Source organism: Alligator mississippiensis, chromosome 9, assembly GCF_030867095.1.
Source record: "Alligator mississippiensis isolate rAllMis1 chromosome 9, rAllMis1, whole genome shotgun sequence".
NCBI lineage: Eukaryota > Metazoa > Chordata > Crocodylia > Alligatoridae > Alligator > Alligator mississippiensis.
Genome location: NC_081832.1, coordinates 42,150,909 through 42,173,996, shown reverse-complemented (window position 1 = coordinate 42,173,996; position 23,088 = coordinate 42,150,909). Strand labels below are relative to the sequence as shown.

The following is a 23,088-nucleotide window of genomic DNA, read 5'->3' as shown; positions in this document are numbered from 1 at the left end:
TGATTAAGAAGGTCTTCTAAATGCTTCTTTCCATGGGCATCACTAGATCTTGCTCAGTGCAGCTACATTGATGTTGTGTCACCTGAATTCTCCAGCTACAATTGTGGTACTATGCTCTGCGGATTCACTATTAGGGTTCTCCAAGAGGGTCCTGATGTTCCAGGTCCCAAAAATGATGGTGTGTCTTTGCTGGTATATTCAACTGCGGTAAATGTGATCCCACTGGATGTGGCTATCCAGTCAGGAAGAAAGACAGAATGCTGTACCAGACAGGTTATGCTTAGGGCACCTTTTATACCTCCTCCCTATGTGGGGTAAGAAGAGAGGATCCTGAAGAGGCTGCTCAATTCATGGGTGACTGGTGCCCCGCATGACACTAGTCAGCAACTGGGGGAAAGGATGGGGGTGTCTTGGCAGATGATTACACTCACCAAAAAGTGGCTGTGCCACTTCCAGAAGTCCCGCAGCCACTTCCAGAAGCAGCACGGCCACTTTTACTGGCGGCCCCACTCCCCAGCTGGTGCTCGCAGTGGGGGCACTGGTGCTCCCCCCTGCCCCCCTGCCTGCCAGCTAAACAGGGAGTGCAGCCTGACAGCGGGTGCACCAGTGCTCCCAGGGGGTGCACGTGCACCCCCGTGCACCCCACTACACATTGCCACTGGCTCCATTACAGCTGCCGAATTGCACTCCTGTCTTATCCAACTGCTAAATGACCTTCTTGTAACTGCTACTTTGATGTCAGTTCATGTCTAGGAGTTTCCAGACCCCCCCAAGTCTGCTCCCATCAACATTAGCTGGTCACCAAAGGGCTTGGATAATATGCTTGAAAAGATCTTTCCATGGAAAATACCTGTGTGTGAATGCTTTTATCATGGACAAGCTGCTACACATCAGTTTCAACATGGCTCTTGACAGAAAGGGACCTTGATCCAATGGCAAGGAGACCAAGATCTCAACCAAGATCTGCCACAGCCTTCATCTGCCTTTGCAGCAGTTGAGATTCTAACATCTACTTACGCCTGCTCTGACATTGAGAATTTGTAGACCTATGGCTGGGGGCTGAGAAGGCTTATTATAGTGACGACCTGTACTCGTCATGTCACAGCATTGTCAAAGGCAACATGCGACTTTTCAGGAGGGAAGGCATTGCCATCTGCTGTCCTCACCAGAGCTTGGTGGTGCTGCTACTGCTTGGTCCGTGACTGCTTATTTATCAGAGTTACCCCTGCTTATCTCACAGCTACCCTTCCCTGAAGTGACTATCTATCACTTGTGGAAGCACTGGGTAGCATTACAGCTCTGCCCATAACTTGAATAATAACCTTTCTTCTTATGCAGTCAATGAGACAGGCATTATCTGGAAAAATAGTACATGGTCATGTAATTAAAATGTATATCATAATGCTCATGACCTAGGGATGTGGATGCATGTTGCATGTACAATATTAATGCTGACATTTGCTAAGTTTTGAGTGCCTTTCTCTGAAAACTTAATGTATATATTAAAAATTATTTTGTTTAAGTAATTTTATTCTGTGTGTCAATAGTAATTTCCTTTGTCCTTCCATCCTTTCTGCTTGAGAGTAGTCCATAGGCTTGGATGAGAGGATAAGAGAGGATATCTGCTTTGAGGAAGAGACATTAGCTTGAAGTGGGCTACTGCTTGGTTGAGGTTGTGGTGCCATAGGAGTTGGTTAGCAGCCAGCTCCTTCCAGCTCTTGCTGTTGGCATCCATTTTCTTGAGGTATGCCTTCCATGTGTCCTCTAATACACCCATAGGAAACTGGAATGAGTTGCAGTTGGAAACAACTTGAGTTGGAATTCCATACAGCTGGACCACAAGGGCAAAGCAAGATATCTTACACAGATTATTACTAACATTCCATTCCATTATAGTCACAGAAGAAGACGTTGTTTCCTGCAAATGAAACCCTTCAGTGTCCCAGTGCTGGTGTGAGACCAGGTCAAGATGGAGCCATGCACCATGGCTATGTTTAGCCAGTTGCTGGTGGACAGCACCCAGGACTGGGGAGCAGTGTTGGGTAGCAGCTGTCTGTGGTTGGGAGAACACCACAGACACCACAATGGGGAAAGGGACAGGGAACCCAAGGTCATCCCAAATACCTCTGGACCCATGTTGATATCCAAGATTTGTTCTACCCTAGCTGCTCCCCATCATGCAGGCTGTGTCAGAAAGTGAATCCTGTCCAACCACCCCTTCCACGGGTTATTAATGCAGAACTGAACCACTTAGGGTGCTCTACCCGTGGAGACGTTGAGAGCCTGGAGTGGTGCCTCCCCACCCCTCTGGCAGCCAGATCTCCATATTTGGAGCCCGCAACCTGGTAGAGGGTGGCTTTATTTTTGGTCCAAGCCTTAAGAGGCCCAGGGAACCAGCCTGGACATACCCTCATTGTCATCCCAGGGCAGCTGAATGTAAACATTCACTGGATAGACGAACCACTTCAGTGTTCTTGATCAATTGCTCCAGGCTCCCTGCAGCCTGATTTCGCTTGTGTTGCAGATACACCCAGAAGGAGAATATCTAATTGTATCCCTGATATAGATAGGTTTCGTCACTGGAAAATAAAATTATGTAGGCTATATCTGAAAGTCTATATCTGAGCCTTCATTTTCACTTTGAAGTAAAATTCTAAGTCAATACTATGATAGCTGTGGTTGGTGTTGTAAAATAGGAATAGCTTTATGTTCACTGTTACTGTCTGGATCCTTTTGTTTGGATATAGTCATTAGCAGGGATCCGGGTTTTCTGTTTCTCACAGAAAAACGGAGAAAACCATGGATTCCCTGTTTTTATTGGGGAAAACACGGATTTCTCTTTTTAGCAGAGAAATCCATGAATTCTCTGCTTTTGCAAAGAGCTCTTGCAGGCTAGCACAGCTCCAGCCTGCAAGAGCCAAATGCAAAAAGGACAAGAAATCCCCAGCCCTGCCCAGAGAGGGAGGGAGAGGGGGGAGGGCAGGACCTGAGCCCCTGAGGCAGCCAAGGCTGGGCTCAGGCTCAGACTCACCCTTCGCCCCTGGAGCATGGAGGTAAGTGGGCTGTGGGGCAGGGCTGAGGGAGTAAGGGGTGCTGCCGGCCCCAGGTAGCACATCGCAGCTAGGAGCAGGACCAGGGGGTGAGGGCAGGGGTGCCCCTCTATGGGGGACTTTGTGGGCAAGAGATGTGGGGTGCAGTGTGGTGGTGTCCGCCAGGGGAGGGGAGAGTGAGGCCGTTATGCAGCCAGAGCACAGCTCCGTGGTCAGCTCTGCAGCCATGGAGAGCGATGGGGGCATGGGGGTGGGGAGGGGAAGAGGCTTGGGCTCGCACGCAGAAGTTGCTGCCGCTTACCTGGAGGGCCGTGACTGTGGTGAGGGCCGCTGCCCACAAAACCTCCTGCTGTCACCGCGGAACTGTGCCCAGAGTTGTGCGGCCGGCCGCCGGAGCCATACTCGGAGCCGTGCTCGGAGCTGTGTGGCCGGTGGCAGCGGCACAGTGTGGGGTGGTGGTGGGATGGGAATGGCTGCGTGCCGCCCAGCCACCACCACCCTGCGCCGCACCACTTCACTGTTGCTGGTCGCACAGCTCCGGGCACGGCTCCGCGGTGGCAGTGGGAGGTTTTGTACACAGCGGCAGTCACCGCTGGCACAGGCAGCCCCACAGGTAAGCAGCAGAGGCCGCCTGTGAAGGCGCTGACTGCTGCTGCCTACAAAACCTCCTGCTGCCGCCGCAGAGCCATGCTCGGAGCTGTCCGGCCAGCAGCAGCGGCGCAGCGTGGGGTGGTGGTGGGGATGGCTGCGTGCCGCCGGGCCACCACCATGCTGCTGCTGCCGCTGCCGCCTGGCGGCCGGCTGCACAGCTCCGGGCACGGCTCTGCGGTGGCTGTGGGAGGTTTTGTAGGCAGCGGCCGTCACCGCCATCACGGGCCTCCAAGTAAGTGGCAGCAGTCACTGCGTGCAACCCCCGCCCCGCCACGCCCCCATCCCTCGCCGTGTCTGCAGACCTGGCCACGGAGCTGTGCTCCATCTGCATGCCAGCCTCCTTCTCCCCCTCCCCTGGGCAGGCGGCTGGGCACACTGCACTCCGCGTCGCTTGCCCGCAAAGCCCCCCCGCACCGGGGCACCCCTACCCGCACCCCCTGGCCCTGCTCCCAGCTGCGATGTGCCACCTGAGGCCAGCAGCACCCCCCACTCCCTCAGCCCCCAACCATTTTCCCCAGCCCTGCCCCACAGCCCCCAAGCCCCGCTTACCGCTAGGATCCAGGGGTGAAGGGCATGGCTCCATGGTGGCAGCACTTGCCCACAAAGCCCCCCCACTGTGCATGCAGCTACCACCACGCCGCACTGCCACGGAGCCATGCAGCGGGTTGTGGGGCATGCCACTGCATGCAAGCCCCCTGTTCCACCCCCTGGCCGGGTGGCACATATGTGACCCACACATGGTGGTTGCCACCACACTGCCACTGCCGCACCCTGCACCACTTGCCCACAAAGCTGTGCAGGTGGCCATGGGATGGTAGCACAGGGTGCAGTGGCAGAGTTGCAGCGGTGGCCTCCATGTGCAAACCTCCTGTCAGGCTGGCCAGCATGTGTGTGGCCCACAGAATGGCATCCCTGCCCTCACCCCCTGGTCCTGATCCTGAGAGGTGGCACAGGGGCACACTCCCCCCCTTCTTGATCTACCACCCCAGCACCTTCCCTTTCCCCCTGACCCTCCCCTTCACCCCACACACACTTACCTGCTGGGGTAGGTGTCAGTGTCTGCATGTCTGTAGGTCTGTTGTGAGGGGCATCAGGAGGGCTGTTGAGACTGGCGGGGGGTGGGAGGGTGGGGAGTGCAGGGCATCAGCAGTGCTGGGAGGGGCTGTGGGAAGCCTTTAATTTTTATCATGGATTTTGGGTTTTTAATCAGAGAATCTGTAATTTTTAATCAGAGAAAATTAGGATCCCTGGTCATCAGTTACTAACCCAAACACTGATATTTTTGGGTTAGGAATAATGTCTGTATCTGGTTCATTGTACAGTAGTCTTCTTAAAGGATAGAGCTTTTGTGCAAGGGATAACTTCCTTAATGAAGGAGGTGACTGTGCAATATAAATTGAAGTGCTCAGTTAGACTGTACCTGACATAAGTGTTTTTCTTTTTCCACCTCTAGTTAAGGGCCTGATCTGATCACCTGCTGAAGGCAATGGAGATTTTTCCCACTTTATTCCATGGCTGCTGGATAACAGCTAGTCTGAACAGTTCTGCAACAACCTTTAGCAGATCCAAGTTCCCAAGATCTCATGTTTCCCTGAATCTCCAAATTCAATATTAAGACATTTGAGAGTTCAACCAATCTTACTTTTGAAACAGAGATGTTGTTGTCAGAGACCAAAAGCTTTTGGAGGTGGTTTTCTCTGCTGTTGTTCAAGAAGGCAATGCCAGCATGCATGCAGTTAAGAAAGTTTCAGAGGGAAACTGTGTCAGCTGAAGAATACATTTCTCTCTGCTTAAGGAAAAGGCATAAGCATTTCTTGGATTTGGGACAATCTGGTGGTCACATAAATGTTTCTGCAAGTGTTATGGCACAGCCTGGAATGGTGAAGAAATGATAGAGAGCAATGCTGAGGAGCATCTGTTCATGTTGTAAGAGACTTCACAAATCTGTTCTAATCATTCAAAGGGCCGAGGTCTGGAGAAAATATAGTAGTGATCAAGGAATATAACCCGACCCTACACCAAACATGTTGCAATCTTACTGTCAGTGGGTTTTATTTCAATCCATTCCAGAGGTGGCAGAATAACCATACAGTGGAAGGTTTCCACCCCAGTCTATTAATTTGGAGTGGAAGTGCATCACAGGGCAAGAGTTCCAAGACATGACTCCAGGGAATGGACAAATGGATCTGAATGGGTAAGAAGAATTCTACACTGGCAGGTTGAGAAATCTCCATAAGACCTCCCAGAGCGTCCAAATAATTTCCTGCACCTGGGCCCTGATGCAGAACAATGCCAACCGGGGACAGATCCCAAACAACTTGCAGATGGATGCGGAGCATGCAGTGTCAAAAGCATAGGGTGAAAGAAAACTATGGGCACCTTCGCATTGTGTAACACAATCATGCTGAAAATGGAAAACATTTCATGAATGTTGAAATGTTTCCTGTCCAGGAAACAGCTGCTCCATGGAGAGACTGGAGTCTGAGGAAATATTTCCATTTTTCCTTGTTATCTGGAATTGGTGAAAGTCCATTGCAGGCAGAAATAATGGAAACAAGTGACTTGAAGCTGGAGGCAGCAGGCCAAAAGCAGGGTACCCAGAGTTGAGTCTTCCCAGGGGAACGGAATGGAGGAATCTTCCTAAGCAAGAATGAGAAGTAGTGTGGGTGGGATGTTCCCAGTAAAGCCTGGTCATGTGCAGGAAGCTGTGGGTCTTGGGTAGCACTGCACTTCGATAATGCATACCTGGCTTGGTTGGCTGCAGCATTACTACTCGAAGGGCGTAGATGTAGCCCGAGTGAAGTGGAGAAGTGGCTCAGGGCAAGTTCTGACAGTAATGCACAAAGGCACCTGCGCCAGTATTGCACAGCGATCTGCACTGTTTGCCCAGCCTGGGCAGGGATGATGCTGGAGGGGAGCACAGCAGAGGTGGTATTGCATTCCCAGGAATCATAGAATTATAAAATGTTAGGGTTGGAAGGGACCTCAGGAAGTCATCTAGTCCAACGCTCTGCTCAAAGCAGGACTAGCCTCAATTACATCTTCCCAGCCAAAGCTTTGTCTAGCCAGGTTTTGAACAACCCCATGGACAGAGCTTCCATTACCTCTCTGGGTAACCTGTTCCAATGTTTTAGTACCCTCCCAGTGAGAAAATTCTTCCTAATCTTGAACCTAAACTTCCCTTGCTGCAACTTGACATCGTTGCTCCTTGTTCTGTCAAGAACAAGACTTCTGGAAAGTCCTAGAGCAGGTGAGACTGAAGTTGGTTCTTTACTCCTGGTTCCCGCAGCCTCATCAGAGCTGCGGGGGGTGCACTTTGGTGAGATGGAGGGAAGCAGTTAGGGAATATTACCATTTATACTAAAGAATCAGCACCCGTCTTCTCGGCATTTCTAGCCAACCCCTTCCTACGTGCCTTGCGCTAAGGACCCATTGTGAAGAGCCAGAGTCGGCCAGGCATCAATTCCAGCGCTGAGTCCTATAAAGAGAAGCAAAAAGAAGCTTTGCAGAGCGTCTGTACGAGTGCTTTTAGGGAAGGAATCCTTCCTCGGCCTCGGCTTTCTGCGCGTGCCCATTCATCCAGCCCCTGCTTCGCTGCCGGCAAAAGACTGTATTGGTTGCTAGAAGCCCGTGCACGCTCCCTATTTGAGAGCCCAAGAAAGTAGAGGCTGAGACTGCTCCTACACCGCCTCCACCCCCCCCCCGCGCCCTCCCCCCCCCCGCAGTCGTCCCTGCTCCATCCAATTCCTGCATGTGGCACCCTCTGCCGTGGCGTCCACTTTGCCCTTGGTGTGGTCATGCTGATTGCCCTGTGTCCGGCACCTTCAGTTCCGTGAGAGAGAATCCGCTGGTGCCTCGTGTGTCTGCAGCCGCAGCCTGAGGTCGTCACAGCCGGGAGAACCCACTGCCGCGAAAGGAAATGAAGGGATGTTTCCCGTCCTTGGGAAACGCGGCGGCGGCTGCAGCGAAATGCTGCGTGGCGGCAACTGCTGGAAAGTGGTTCAAGTCGGGCAGAGGCTTCCTACTGACTGCGGCCCCTGTAGGGATCCTGGCTTCATTCTCAGGGGAACCGGTCTGATGCGGTCCCTCATCCCCTTCTCCCTCCCCTCGCCGGCACAGACAGGAAACCTTCGGTGTTTAGAGATCTGAGAACGTCCTTCGCTGATGCCACTGCCACACCTCGCGGAAAGGCATTCCTGCTCCCCTCGCCCCCCACCAGGAGACAGACCGGGGAACCTAGGCTGTCGTTAAGACGGGGCTGCTTAGCGAAACAAGGGCCAGTTTTCCTTTTCTGCAGAGCGATGCCCACAGCCTTTCCTTTTGAAATAGGACTCTATAAAGATAAAGGAATACGTTCATGTTTCCAACCGTCAGAGTTGTATCGGGTGACAAACAAGAACAGCGTTAATAAATATATTAGAAATTAAAATCTGACCAGGTTTTACACATTGGAAATCCATTAACGATTTTTCTATATAAAAGAGCAGTGAAGTCTGAATCGGGATGGACAGCGCCATTCACCACAGAACAGAAAGGAAATAAAGGAAGACCGGTGCAATTTCCAAATGGCATTTACATGTTGGGACACAGGATGTCGCTGTTCTCCACAAAAAAATCTTTAGTGGGCAGGAAAAAAGCAGCTCCTCCCTGATTCCGAACTGACAGTTCAGTCCGAGTGCAGAGGAGGATGGCGGAATAGTCCTGGAGGCCCCGGGAGCCGATGTCCTGGATTGCAACCGGCTCGGGGGGATTTATGCAAGTATTCTCGTGTCTCACCAGCTACGCAAGTGCCGTTTAGTGTAACACCGCTCGGACCTGCCATGTCGGCGCCCAGACGAGGCGGCGCGGCGGGGAGGCAGCTGCTGCGTCTGGTGCTGCTGCAGGCGGCCTGGGCGGCGGGGAGCGGCCCGCTGCAGTACTCGGTGCCGGAGGAGGCCAAGGCCGGCACGCTGGTGGGCCGCCTGGCCCAGGACCTGGGGCTGGAGGCCGGGGAGCTGGCGGCGCGGAGGCTGCGGCTGGTGTGGAAGGGCGGGCGCGACTCGCTGGAGGTGAAGGCGGAGAGCGGGGCGCTGGTGGTGCAGTCGCGGCTGGACCGGGAGGAGCTGTGCGGCCAGAGCGCGCGCTGCGCCCTGCACCTGGAGGTGCTGGTGGACAAGCCGCTGCGGGTGTTTCACGTGGAGGTGGAGATTCAGGACATCAACGACAACGCGCCCGTGTTCCCCCGGACAGAGAAAAGCCTCAGTATTGCAGAATCCAGGCTGCCGGGCTCCCGCTTCCAACTAGAGGGTGCGTCTGATGCGGATATCGGCACGAACTCTCTGCTCAGCTACAAACTCAGCCCCAGCGAATATTTCTCTCTCGATTTACAAACTAGAGATAAGCAGAGTAAAGCGTTAGTGCTTGTGTTAACTAAACCTCTGGACCGCGAGGAGACTCCCAACCACCATTTGCTGCTGACGGCGACTGACGGGGGCAAACCGGAGCTGACCGGCACGGTTGAGCTGGTGATCACGGTGCTGGACGTGAACGACAACGCGCCCGTGTTCAGCCAGGAAGTTTATCATGTCCAGTTGATTGAAAATGTTCCGAATGGGACCCTGGTGCTGCAGGTGAACGCGACAGACCTGGACGAGGGAACTAACAAGGACATCATATACTCACTGAGCAGCGCTACTCAAGTCAGGTCCGGGGCCCTGTTCAGAATAGATTCGAATAAGGGAGAGATCCGGGTATATGGGGACGTGGATTTCGAGGACACGAATCTGTATGAAATTCACGTCCAGGCCGCGGATCAGGGTCAAGCTCCCCTGTCCGGACACTGCCGCGTTGTGGTGGCGCTTGTGGACGTGAACGACAACGCGCCGGAGCTGTGGGTGACGCCGCTGTCGGTGCCGGTGGCGGAGGACGCGGCGCCGGGCACGGTGGTGGCGCTGATCCGCGCGCGGGACCGGGACTCGGGCGCCAACGGGGCCGTGACGCTGTGGCTGCGGCCCGAGGCGCCGTTCCGGCTGGTGTCGAGCTTCCGCGACTCCTACTCGCTGGTGCTGGCCGAGGCGCTGGACCGGGAGCGCGTGGCGGCCTACGAGGTGGAGGTGCGGGCCCGCGACGCGGGGGCGCCGGCGCTGGGGGCCAGCAGCCGCCTGGCCGTGCCGGTGGCGGACGTGAACGACAACGCGCCCGCCTTCGCGCAGGCCGTGTACACGGCGTTCGTGCGGGAGAACAACGCGCCGGGCGCGGCGGTGCTGACGGTGCGGGCGCGGGACGCGGACGCGGGCGAGAACGGCGCCGTGAGCTACTCGGTGGCGGGGGGCGGCGCGCAGGGCAGGCCGGCGTCCAGCCTGGTGGCGGTGGAGGCGGCGAGCGGGCGCGTGCGGGCGCTGCAGCCGCTGGACTACGAGGAGGTGCAGGTGGTGGAGTTCGAGGTGCGGGCGCAGGACGCGGGCTCGCCGGCCTTGTGGGGCCGCGCCACGGTGCAGCTCTTCGTGCTGGACGCCAACGACAACGCGCCGGCCGTGTGGGCGCCGGCGGCGGGCGCGGCGCCCCTGCTGGTGCCGCAGTCGGCGGGCGCGGGGCAGGTGGTGGCCAAGGTGCGCGCCGTGGACGCGGACTCGGGCTACAACGCGTGGCTGCGCTACGAGCTGCAGGAGCCGCGCGGCGCCGGGCCCTTCCGCGTGGGGCTGTACAGCGGCGAGGTGCGCACGGCGCGGCCCCTGGACGAGGCGGACGGGCCGCGCCACAGCCTGGTGGTGCTGGTGCGCGACCACGGCGAGCCGGCGCTCTGCGCCACGGCCACGCTCAGCGTGTCGCTGGTGGACAGCGCGCAGGCCTCGGCCGCGGCGGCGGGGGCGGCCCGAGCGGCGGCGGCGGCCGGAGCGGCGGCGGCGGCGGCGGCCGGGCCCGACGGGCCGCTGTCGGAGCTGAACGCCTACTTGATCCTGGCCATCTGCGCCGTGTGCGGCCTCTTGGTGCTGGCGCTGGGGCTGGCGGCGGCGCTGCGGTGGCGGCCGCGGGCGGCGGTGCTGTGCGGCCCGGGCCAGGCGGCGCTGGTGTGCGCCAGCGAGGTGGGCAGCTGGTCGTACTCGCAGCGCCACAGCCGCCAGCTGGGAGGCGGCGAGGCGGCGGGCAAGGCCGACCTCATGGTGTTCAGCCCCGGCTGCCCGCCCGCCGCCGCCGCCGGCAGTGCGGACAAGAAGACGGGAGGCGGCGGCGCCGGCCCGGATGGAAGCGCAATGGTGAGATGTCTTTATTCGCCTCTTTCCTTGCACGGCTCCCAGATTGCTTCCCCTCTCCCGGAGCGCGCCTCAGGCGGAGCGGCTTCTCCCGCGTTTCGCTCCATGGTTGCATTGATCATTTGCTTGAGATTTCCGTTGTATGTTTGCAGATTAATGCTCCAACGCAAAACCCTACAGAGTAAAATTTACCATGTGGCCTTTCCTTAGAAGATCTTTTGACCCCCGTTGTCCTTAAATGTTTCTTGGAAGGAAGGCGTTCCAATTTTCAGCCTGGATCAGAGGCCCCATTCTTGTGTTTTGTTAATTCATTGGTTGATTGATTGATTGATTGATTGATTGATTGATTGTTGCCCGAGAGCGGCCACGTGGTGTTCCTTAGAAAGAGGCGATCACTCTTTGTACTTCGAGCAGAGTAATAATTATTCTTGCGGGTTCATTTTCTCTGATGAGGACCCATAAGATACACATTGAAGAAAGTTACTTGGATTTATGAAATGGATTATCGGAACTTCCTTTTTTTTTACAATGAAAAATTCACTCTTAACTCCTTATTATTAGATGTCACTTGTTCCAAACCAGTAGGTTGTGTACTAGTGACTTGCATATTATTTTCTCATGTGCAATGGTTCTAATACAAATCATCAGATACACGGTCTCGTCCTTTTTTTTGTTTCCCAGAAAGTGTATTCCTCCTTAACATCCAAGAGCAGAGCAGAGCAGAGCAGAGCAGAGTAATTATTCTTGTGGGTTCATTTTCTCTGATGAGGACCCATAATATATACTTCGAAGAAAGTTACTTGCATTGATGTAATGGATTACTTGAATTCAATTTTTACCACGAAAAATTCAGTGTTGACGCCTTATAATTAGCCGCCACATATTCTGATTGTCAACTACTAGGTTGTGTACTACTTACTTGTATTTTATTTTAACTAGTGTAGTGGTTCTAAGGGAAATAATCAGATATACGTCTCATCCTTTTTTTCTGTTTCTCAGAAAGTCTATTCCTCCTTCACATCCGGTAGTAGTGAGTTGCAGAGGTAGCTTGTGTGTGGTTTAAGCCTCAATTTTTCTTCCTCGATTTTAATGAATGTCGCCTCTCTCCCATGTGAAAGGAAATGGCAATTCTGAAGACTTCTCTGCCTTCTGTGTGAATTATGCAGGTGCCTTCATCCTGTTGTAAGGAGTGACCTAGAAACCACTACTCAGAAACGAAGCAGAAGAGAATGTCATGTGACGAATGCCCATCTGCGATAAGTAGGAGACAGTCCTAGATAAAGGGGGCTTGAAAACAAAAGCAAGAAGCAAAATACTGGGTTAAAGGGCTCATTAAAATACTAAAAATCACGCCCCTAGGTGGGGAAAAAGTATGCTAATGAAACATACATGTATGTAAATGAGATACATGGCTAAAACACAGGTATAGAGACATGCTCAGTAAAGAACTCCTTGCGTCACTCCTTTATAACCAATCAGCAAACAAGGATGCTTATGAAGGCTCAAAAACTCCTGTATAAAAGATGCTTAGAAATAGTAATCTGGTGTGCTTGTTACGTGAAATTATTCCGCTCGCACCTTTTATTGCTAGCAATAAACCTTCTTTGTACTTTCACCCCTGGTATCTTTATTGGCCTTTGCAAACCAGGCACGATCCCAGACTTGAGCTGGGGCTCAACACTGTGTCCTTTCCCTTATTTCCTCCCTGAGCAGCCTTACTCATTTCAGTATTTGTTCCTGTGGAACTCTTTTCATGAAAATGTATTTCTTCCCCTGGGTTATTGAAGCCCTTTATTTAACTGAATTTTCTCATGGAAATTTGAACCGAAATATTGTTAATTGAAATCCTGCTTTCAGTGGTTATTCTTATGTTTTAGGTATGCTATGGCTGAGATGCTTTGTCAGCTGCTTGTAGTTGCAGTTGCTAGGGAATACATACGTACCATGTGTGGGGGCCGAGGGGGAATCGAGGATCAGGAGTCCTCGGGAACACTAGCTGGGGTTGCGGCTGCGATCCCGTGAGGGGTAGATGGGTACTCTCTATCACCAGAGCGGAATTAGGCACAGACGAGACACGTATCAATTGGAAAAACAGAGATGGCTTTACTTACACTGTAGAGTCGTTTACAGCGCAGGCAATCGTAGTTGCAACAATTCTCTAATCGGTAATCGAGGAGCTCTTGTAGACGGGGTAGCTCGGGTCTAACTCAGGCATGCAACACGGAGGATACGTCGCAAGGCTTCGCTGACGGGGAGTCGTTGGCAGGTGATCAAGCTGCCGGAGTTCCACTCCAGGGGGAATGGCGGAGTTCTCCAACTAGGGTGGAAACACCCCTAACCTTTTAAATGGCTAGCGAGCCAATTGCCAGCCACCACGTAGGAATAATTTAACATCGGCCAATCGTATCATGCAAATCTGCATTTCCTCAGCGGGAACTCTATGCACGCCTGAACTCTTCACAATGCCGAGACTTCCCCTGCCTTACCGTGCCTTGTTCTAGAAAGTTCCACTGTGTTGAGGCACTGATCCAAATCAGCTCTGACATGCCCCCTTGCTGAAGACACAGTTGGGACTTGAAGCACATGCACGCCATCCAAGTTATCGCTCCTTTTTAAAGATAACTGACTATGTACAAAAGTATACAACGACAGTAGTTCGTCCTCTATGGTTTGAACCAAATAGTAACCAACACACATACACACACACATCAATATATTGGTCACAAAAAGTTCAATCACGAGGAGTTCAATAGGTGTCATGGCGGAGTCACACGTCAGACGACCTCTGCGTCTCTCTTTCTCTCTCTGGATCCGCTTCTGACACATATCTTGAACCTCGGGTAAACCTGCAGAAAAAGGAATTCTTAGACACTGTTAATTAACTTATATAACACTATCCATATGGAGAGATAATCAGATCTCTTCTCTTGGTTCCCCACTCTCCTTCAAGCACATGACACAGGTGCTTGAACTCGACTCAGCTCCGGATGGCTCTTGCATGCCCCCAAATGCACCGTCACGAATGACGATCCACACACAGACACTGTGTTGCTTTGTCCTAACATGATGAGGACATTCCGGAGTCGCCGTCTAGATCCTTCAGACACTGGAAACCCAACTCATGGGCCAACTGCCATTGACCTTCGTCTCCCAGGATCCGCAGCTGTCGCTTCGTGAGTCTGGAGTGGTGCAACGGGAAACCAAACATAATCCTCTCCTCTTTCGTCCTCTGCAGCGGTTGCCACACTTGCTCTGGGTCATTCGAAGTCCCTGTGTCTGACTTCATGAGCGCTTGGACTCCTGGAAGCTGTCGCAAAAGGCTGCAGGCCAGTTGGCCGGCTAACGGGTTGAGGAGGGCTCGAAGGATGGTGGACCAACACACATCGTTCCTCCCTCCATACACCTCAACACAAGCCTCTATGCTGTCAAAAGTTACTGGAACAGTTCCAGGGTTTCGTAGGTGGCGATGTGGCCATGGTCTCCGCTGCTGGGTCAGTGTCAATCCCAGTACGTGCTCCCTGGGGTTCCAGGAACCGTACGAGCTTCCTATCACCGCCAGTAGGATCTGCTCTGCACTGATCCTCGCCAGACGACCCTCGTGCCAGATGTGGGGCTTGTGATCCACTTGACCCGCGACGAGTGCTGGGAGCGGAACAGGCCAGTGAGTGTTATATGTTAGCCACTCTATATCGGTGGTGTGTCCTCCACTCCACGAGGCTTATCGAGTGAAGAAACTAGCCTCTTCTAGATCGAGCAGGTCGGATCCAAACTCCACGACCAGACGTCCTAACCATACAGCCAAGGTCTCATCGGGCTTAATCTTCGACTCTTTACACAGTTCCTGTAGCTCAGTCCAGGTTCTAGTGTGATGGGTAGTGTGGATTGTCTCCCACACTCGGCTGCTTGCTGCTGCAGAACACGTAGCTGCTGTTGAGGCCGCTGCTGCATTCGCGGAGAGGGGCGGATGTCCTCTGCTCACTGCCCCCTCCCCGTGGAAAGGAGGCGGGACTGCCGGAATCGATGTTGCGTCGGTGGGCGGGATCGCCTGACGGGTTCCCGCCGATTCTCCCGAAGCTCCTCCCTTCTCTTCCGGTTCCAGGAAGCTTGCTCCTTCCTCGGCGCCATCTTGGAGTGGCGTCGACTCGGGGCTTCTCTCCTCTGCCACTTCTTGTACCACCGAAACGTCTGCGAGCAGTCAGGCTTCTAGGTCTGCATTTCTCCGCAGCAAAGTTGTCACAGCGCGAAGCAACACATCCAATACTCTCTCTCTTTTATCCCTTGGGGCTACACTCGTATGGCCTCTCAACCCGAGCGCCAGTGGGGGGCTAAACCGGTCAGCCGTCGTCGGCTCTTCACCCTCCCGTGCGAGCTGCATGCAGCGAGCGAACTCCTGGCTGAGAGCTGGGTTCATGTTGCCCGATTCCCATCTGGCGAGGGGTGCGGTGTTCCCTCTCTCCTGGGGCCTGAACTAGACTCTCTCGCTGTCCATCACACACCCGAACACCTCGGGGTGCAGATGTGCCTCCCATACCTCTGATGCCTCTTCTCCTTTTTCCTTCAGTGAAAGGTAACCATTGATAAACCTTTCACCCACTCTGCCCGCCTGTTGATACGCAATGTGGGTGCCTAGTTCCTTGGAGCTGGCCACATGGAGTCTCCCGCTATGCCGGGGCAACTTCTCACTAGCTCCTGCTCCATTAGATCTTCCCCAAATCCTGACTCCGATCCTGTCGATCCTAATCCCGATCCCACTGATCCTGTTCGTGATGCCATGTGGGGGCCGAGGGGGAATCGAGGATCAGGAGTCCTTGGGAACACTAGCTGGGGTTGCGCCTGCGATCCTGTGACGGGTAGATGGGTACCCTCTATCACCGGAGTGGAATTAGGCACAGACGAGACACGTATCAATTGGAAAAACAGAGATGGCTTTACTTACACTGTAGAGTCATTTACAGCGCAGGCAATCATAGTTGCAACAATTCTATTCTCTAATCGGTAATCGAGAAGCTCTTGTAGACGGGGTAGCTCGGGTCTAACTCAGGCATGCAACACGGAGGATACGTCGCAAGGCTTCGCTGACGGGGAGTCGTTGGCAGGTGATCAAGCTGCCGGAGTTCCACTCCAGGGGGAATGGCGGAGTTCTCCAACTATGGTGAAAATGCCCCTAACCTTTTATATGGCTAGCGAGCCAATTGCCAGCCACCACGTAGGAATAATTTAACATCGGCCAATCGTATCATGCAAATCTGCATTTCCTCGGCGGGAACTCTATCCACGCCGGAACTCTTCACCATGCCGAGACTTCCCCTGCCTTACCATGCCTTGTGCTAGAAAGTTCCACTGTGTCGAGGCACTGATCCAAATCAGCTCTGACACCATGGCTAGTGAATAACAGTTTGAGTTGTAGAGCATGATAAGTTATGCTTGCATCTGTGAGGAAGGAGTGATAATTACCAAAGTGAAATAGTTCTAAAGTTATCTTCCATTGGATAGTGTAAGCTTCAGAATAATGTTCTACTTCCCTAAACGCTTAGAAAGGTGACACAGGATGACACTTTATTGAAAAAAACTGGTTTGTATGACAGCCAGGTGCAGCAGTGAAATACCTTTGAAGGAACTAAAGTTAGACAATTGTTTTTGTTTTGAGCTGATAATTGAGGATGTAGCCAGAGGGTAAATGAACAATTGGTGGTTAGTTTCCAGGAAAAGGTTGGACTTATTATTGTATAACTATATGTTTCCCTGAAGTATGTATAGCAGAAAGAGTTTCAAATATCATGACACTGTATTTAAAGGAGCAGAGTAGTTTTGAGATACCAGGAGTACTCTGCTGGTGCAATTGCAATACTGGCTCTCTCCACTTGTCAGTATAAGACATCATTATAACGATCCTCAGGTTTCTTCTTTATTCCTGCAGCTAATGGAATTGCACAGGAAATGGCATCTCATGCAAGAAAACAGTTCATGCCCATATTAATTTTAAATGTGACATAAATCAAGGATTCTATTTAAAATAATTGAGAGTGATTTTAAAACTTTTAAAATTTGGGTGCTGAAATCGTAAGAAATTGGGATGTGAGAAAGGTGTACTTTTGTTCTATTCCTTTTATAAAAGTTAATTATTAAAATTGACCTAACCCAAGATAAAAATTAAATCCAAAGTGACTATGTTTAAGGAAGTATTAGGGTTTGATACTTAGCATTGGCCTTTCAGACTGTGATGGAAGAATAGTACTAGCTTTTTGGTAAACTCTAAATTCTTCCAAATTAAAAAGGATTTTTTTCTTTCAAAAAAATCTGAAAAGAATACTAGGATCAGCCTTTCATTACAGTGACTACAACTGCTTGAAACCGTTGCTAAATTTAAAAGCAGAGACATTCTTTCTCCTTCACTTTCTAAAATAGTATTCTAAAACTACTATTTTTTTATCGGCTTCTGAATAATTTCTGAATATTATTTCATTATCCTTTTGAAATTAACCTCTTCTCTTCAGCTTTTAGAATGTCTGTGCAGCCATTATGTGAAAGGGCTGAGTAGTATCATCTTTTCAAAGTATGTGATTTTGTTTCTTCTTCAGAAAGAAATGGGAAACATTATTTTCCCATTACTTTTGTGACATATAAAGATAGATAAAAATCAAGACTGCAGGTAGACAGAGGTATAGTTACACCATTTGAAAAGGGGAAGAGGTATCATGTGTCAGGTGATCCAGAGTTCTCTTCCATCCCTCCTTCTCACCCTAACTTAAGTAGGAGGCATTTATTGTAGTCTAGCTTCGGTTACCGGTGGATAGCTAACCAATGGCAGAGTTATCGCAGGTTCAGCTGTGCAATAATGACTCTCCCCAGGGTTTAACCTGTCTACTCTGTCCACACATTTTAGGTAGTACTGTTTCTGGAAGAAAGTATTATTGATTTGTATAAGAATAGGTGTCAGTATTAGAAAATATTGCAGTTGTCTGCACCATGTCATCTAACACATCTATTTTATTCCTGGTTATTGCTGAATTTTGGAAAATTTAAATAGTAAAGCAGAATTTATTTCTTTATGGTCCTACACTGTTATCTGTCATTTTTTTTGTTGAGGTATTTAATCTGAATATATGAAGATTGTAAATAGAATGTCATATTTTGATAGGATTCAATATATAATGCTGCAGTGTTCACATTTTTGTTTTCCTGGTCATTTAAAGAATAGATCATTGATACTTGTTTCCAAAGATGTAATTGAATTGAAGCTAAATTTAACTCCAGAGTCCAGGTATCTTCTGAGACAGCTGTATATTTCTCCAGAAGGAGTCAAAGAGGATCCTGGGTGTATTGTTTCTCTGCCATTTCTCTTCCCTTTTATAGATTGTGTTATTTAGAAAGCAGAAAATATATATCACAGAAACTTAAGGGTAAATTTGAATATTTTTATACATTGAGCTAAGTTTGGCCACTCAACCCAGTCAAATGCCACTTTCTGTTTAGAATGAGCAAAAAGGATTTCCTAGAATTTTGTCTTCAAAATACGAAGAGAAATGCATTCTACAGTTATATGTCTGGGTTGACATGTAATTCTTTGTTTACTTATTACCTTTCAACTCATGTTAGTCATTATGCTTATATCAGTGTAGTGACCTCATGGTGTTCATCCCCAGCTTCCTTCTCACCACTGGGAGTGTGGAGAAGAAGACTGAAGGTGGCGCCAGCCTGGATAGAAGTGCAGTAGTGAGATGTATTTATTCTCCTCTTTCCTTGTATGGAGACTATTCCCCCATTCTGGATCCCGCCTGATGAGCAGTGACTTTTCCCTCATTTCGCTCCATTATTTTCTCCTGTTGCTTGGCCTACATGCCACAGCAATGCTACAGACCTTCTCTTGGCACCTGGGCTGACCCAAGCGAAGGGCAGAAAGAGGGGGAGAGGATTTCTTTACAGAGAGAGGCACCTGCTTTTGGTCTGCAGACCACTCACAGCTGTAGGATCAAAGGCCAAGGGCAGCCTGTTTAAAACTTATAAGGTTCTGTAAAAAGTTAAGTCCTTGCAACTTGGATTAACCTTTTCCTAAATACTGACTCTTTCTGAGAGCCATGAATAGAGAAACTGGAATAGAGAAATGCTCTCACTCTCTCTAAAATCCATATCTGTGTTTGCTAGTCAGAGGAGTGCTTTGAAATTCCCATGTTTGACAAAAAAATCCTTAGCCTAGAATATTGTTTAAACTATTGTTTAACCTCCTAAGGGTCATTAGAGATGCAAAAGATGGGTTTGCTAGGTATTTGATGCTAGATCCTTATATTTGTCTGACACTTTTACATTTTTTCAGTCTCTTGGTTGTAACAATTATTATACTGCCCTGGAGAGCTTTTTGTACCAGATTGTAGACCCGTTTCATTTTAATCCTCCTATAATTTGGGCTTCAATGTGATCCATCAGTAAAATTTTAAGATAAGTTTCCCAGATCTTGAAGAGAGAGACTTTTTCTTTGGTAAAGTAATTTCCTTCCTTTCATCCTGCCTGCCTGCCTGCCTGCTTTTAGCTTACAGTATTCATTGCTGTGTATTAGATCTATTAATATGTTTTTCATCCTTGCCTTATTCCCCCTTGGGAAAAGGAACACCAGCTGTAATAGACTAGAAAGAAGATTTTTTGGGGTGGCAATATAATATTTCTGTTCTTTACAAAAGTTGGATCCATATAGCAGGAAACCCAATCTTGTCAAATATTTCTACCCAACCCTATCAAAAGCTTTTTCATGCTTGTAATGGTGGGAGAATTTGAAGATTTCTATTTTTTTGTAAGAATTCTAGAGTTTAGCTTTGTACCAGCTTTCCTTTCTTCAGTTCAAAGTGCTGGGGTTATGTAGCTGGATGGTATATATTTCAATATGCCAAACAGTCTCTTTCTCTCTCTCATAGTTCAATTTATGGTGATACAGAAGGTGAGAGAGGGCTGTTTTTCCAGTCTCAAGTATAGCTTGCATTTTAGTGCCTTCCATGTAGATTTCCAGGACCCATTAATAAAAGAACTTCAATATCATTTTATCTGAATGCCAGGTGTGTTGTAAGTCTCCACTTTGTATACCTCCATCCATATTTTTTAGAGGAGTGGTATTGAACACTTGATTTTAAAATTATTTACTCAGTCTGGATAGATTTTCTCACAAGTACAATTTCAGATTCAAGTTCTTAGTATAGAGATTTCTTGCCCCTTTTTCCTAAGTATTAATTCAGCTGAAGCATGATCTGACAATGTAATCTTTCCTATATGTGTACCAAGTGTTTGTCAGAAGATGGATTAGTGAACACAATCTATCTTCTTGTTAATTTTATATAATGAGGAATATAATAAAAATAAGTCTTATTCATGGAAGACTTTCATCCTATTCTTGTCATGTTCTAAAGAAATCTTACAGTTTTGTATTTTTCTTGTGTTCAAAATTTTGAATGCTGGTAGAATGACTCATGTTTTTCTCTTTCTTTTCTTTTCTGACAGCGTCTAGAATCCTAGACCCTTCAGTTTGATGTTTTTGATCTAAGGTGATGGTGGGGTGGTGATGGGGGTGGCCCAATCTTATTCTTGTTTTGCCAGTTAAATCTTTGATGATAAGGAACCAGACCGTGGTATGTATATTTTGATGTATTTAAATAATCTAGTAATCTTGGATAAGGGAGACCTGTTCTTTAAATTCTGTCAGAAGCATAGCAATATAGAAAGTATTTATTTGCTTTTTCAGACTAATACTGGGTTCTTGATTCTATACCAATTAATTGCCTGTACTATTCTGCAGTCTTTTAATAGAGTTACAATCAATGGCAAGACATAAAACAGCAACAAAGAAACAAATATGTAAAAATTGCTGGTATAGGTAGGGGAAACACCTTTATATGTACATACTGTTGTAAGCCCATGAAGAGATGTAAAAGTTTGGAATATTAAAGCTTTGTCATGTTCTAGATTGTCCTGGAAAAATATGGTGTTGATAGATGCAAGAAAATGTGCTTGATTAAGACAATAATAATGATGCTAATACCTTGCTTCTAGGTGGGGCTTCACAATATTAGGATGAGGGTGAGGATGAAGGGGAGGAGCAGTTAGTTGTGAGAAAAATAAACAATTCCTGATTTAATTTGAAAATTAATGCAGCCAATATTAGGAATACATTTTCTGTGGTTCAGTGGACAGCCAAACAGTTGCTTCTATCTTTCTGATTTTCAACAGTGTAATTCATGTAACCCATTATGTCTGTCTGTTTTATGGTCACTACAAATGCTTTAGAGAGCATCCAGTTTCTTTTGTGCTTACAATGCATTGGGATGTGTGGAGGAAAAGGAGGAGAGATCATGGATCACCTACAGAGGGGAGATGATATGTAGAAAGGGGAAGAATTGGAAGACAGAAGGAGGGCAGATACCAGTTATAATATATTCCTCATTTGCTGGGTGCCATGGTTAAGACACCCGTGTTTGATTTGATGAGCACTCAAAACTGGAGCTAAAGCCAATGGTAGCCTGTTTAAAACTTATAGAGTACGTAAAAAGTTAAATTTTTGAAACTCAGATTGCATGCATGTCATAGTTGAGCACTAGTAGGTATCCCTCCTGTGAAGTATCACAAAAACAATACAATGGAAACTCACAGGGATTTCTGAAGATAAAAGCATCAGTGTTTCTTAAGAACTAAGTTATTTTGTGCAGGGCTCCATAGAGTGTTAGGAACTTAATATTGGGGAGTAATTACTTTTGTATTTATTGCAGGGTTGGATAGTTTCCAGGGAATAATTCATGGAGCACACATTGCACAGTGAAATGAACAATATTGAACAGTCTTCTTTCTTTGGCAGTCCCTTGCAGTCGAGGATGATTGTCTTCCATGATTGTCTTATCTGTGCGTCCAAAGATGACCAATGAAGCCCAGCTGGGATCGAGAGACCGTACTGCATCTTGGACATGTCTCCATATAGGTTTGGGGTCAATGGATTCTTAATTTGGTTTGGGAAATGCTGTTACTGGCGCTCCCTCTTCCATCTCCTCTTGTTGTTGTGAGGTTTTGAAGTACTGATACCTCTAAAGTAGATGCTTCCTCCATTTGGGGAGGTCCTGGGCAATAGTCTCCCATGAGTTGACATGAAGTTGCATTTTTTTTAAGTTGGCCTTGAGGACATCCCTGAAGCACTTTCTGTCCTCTTGGGCATACACCGTGGCTGTACTGGGAGAATACAACTTGCTTCAGGAGTCTGGAATCAGTCATACGGATGACATGGTGACCCAATTAAGTTGTTGTTGGATAATTATCACCTCAAAATTTGTGGTGTTTGTTTGCAGGAGGATGCTAAAGTTGGTGCATCTGTTTTTCCACTGGATTCAGAGAATCGTCCACAGGCAGTGTTGATGATACTTCTCCAAAAATGTTATATGTCTCCTGGATATTGTCCATCTCAGCTCTGTACAGCAAGGTGGAGGTCATGCCTGCTGGATAAACCATGAGCTTGATTTCTGTTCTGATGTCACAATCTCCTAACATGCATTTCTTCAGGTGGCCAAAGGCTGCACTTGTATATTTGAGGCAATGTTGGATTTCTTTGTTGATGTCAGTCTTCTGCAAGAGATGGCTTCCAAGATATAAGAAATATGCAACGTCTTTTCCAGAGTCTCACCATGAATCTGGATTATTGGAGCTAGGGAATGTTCATAGGAGCCTGTTGCTGGAGGACCTTAGTCTTCTGAATGTTAAGCTTCCCATTTTCTTATATGCCTTGGTAAAGATGTGGATGATTACCTGATTATCTGCTTCTGGGTAGGCACACACTACAGTATCATCAGCATACTGGAGTTTAATGATTGAGGTAAGGGTGGTCTTTGTTTTGGATCAGAGTTGGCTGACATTGGAATCTTGGTGGTCAGATGTAGCATCGTGGCAAGCAATATTGAGAAGAGTGTTGGAGCGATGATGCAGCCTTGCTTAACTCCCATGTCATGCTCGCAGGGATCTGTGATAGATCCATTACTAAGCAGCACGACTCACATACCTTCATGGAACAGACAAAGAATGGTGACAAATTTCAGTGAGCATCTGTACTTCACAAAGATCCTCCGCAACACTTCTCAGCTGACAGAGTCAAAAGCTTTCATGAGGTCAAAGGCCATGTGGAGAGGCTTATGTTGCTCCCAGCA

The 23,088-nt window shown here is 49.0% G+C and overlaps 1 protein-coding gene across 1 annotated transcript; it reads left to right on the top strand.

Moving 5' to 3' along the window:
• Positions 1 to 8,376: 8,376 nt before the first annotated feature.
• LOC132252472 (protocadherin alpha-3-like) lies at positions 8,377 to 12,824 on the top strand. Its single transcript, XM_059733384.1, has one exon. The coding sequence runs from the start codon at positions 8,522 to 8,524 to the stop codon at positions 11,138 to 11,140; it is 2,619 nt and encodes an 872-aa protein (XP_059589367.1). The 5' UTR covers positions 8,377 to 8,521; the 3' UTR covers positions 11,141 to 12,824.
• Positions 12,825 to 23,088: the final 10,264 nt, after the last annotated feature.

Bases quoted from the DNA above. Each gene is read 5' to 3' on its own strand.
- LOC132252472 (XM_059733384.1), top strand. From the start codon at position 8,522: ATGTCGGCGCCCAGACGAGGCGGCGCGGCGGGGAGGCAGCTGCTGCGT.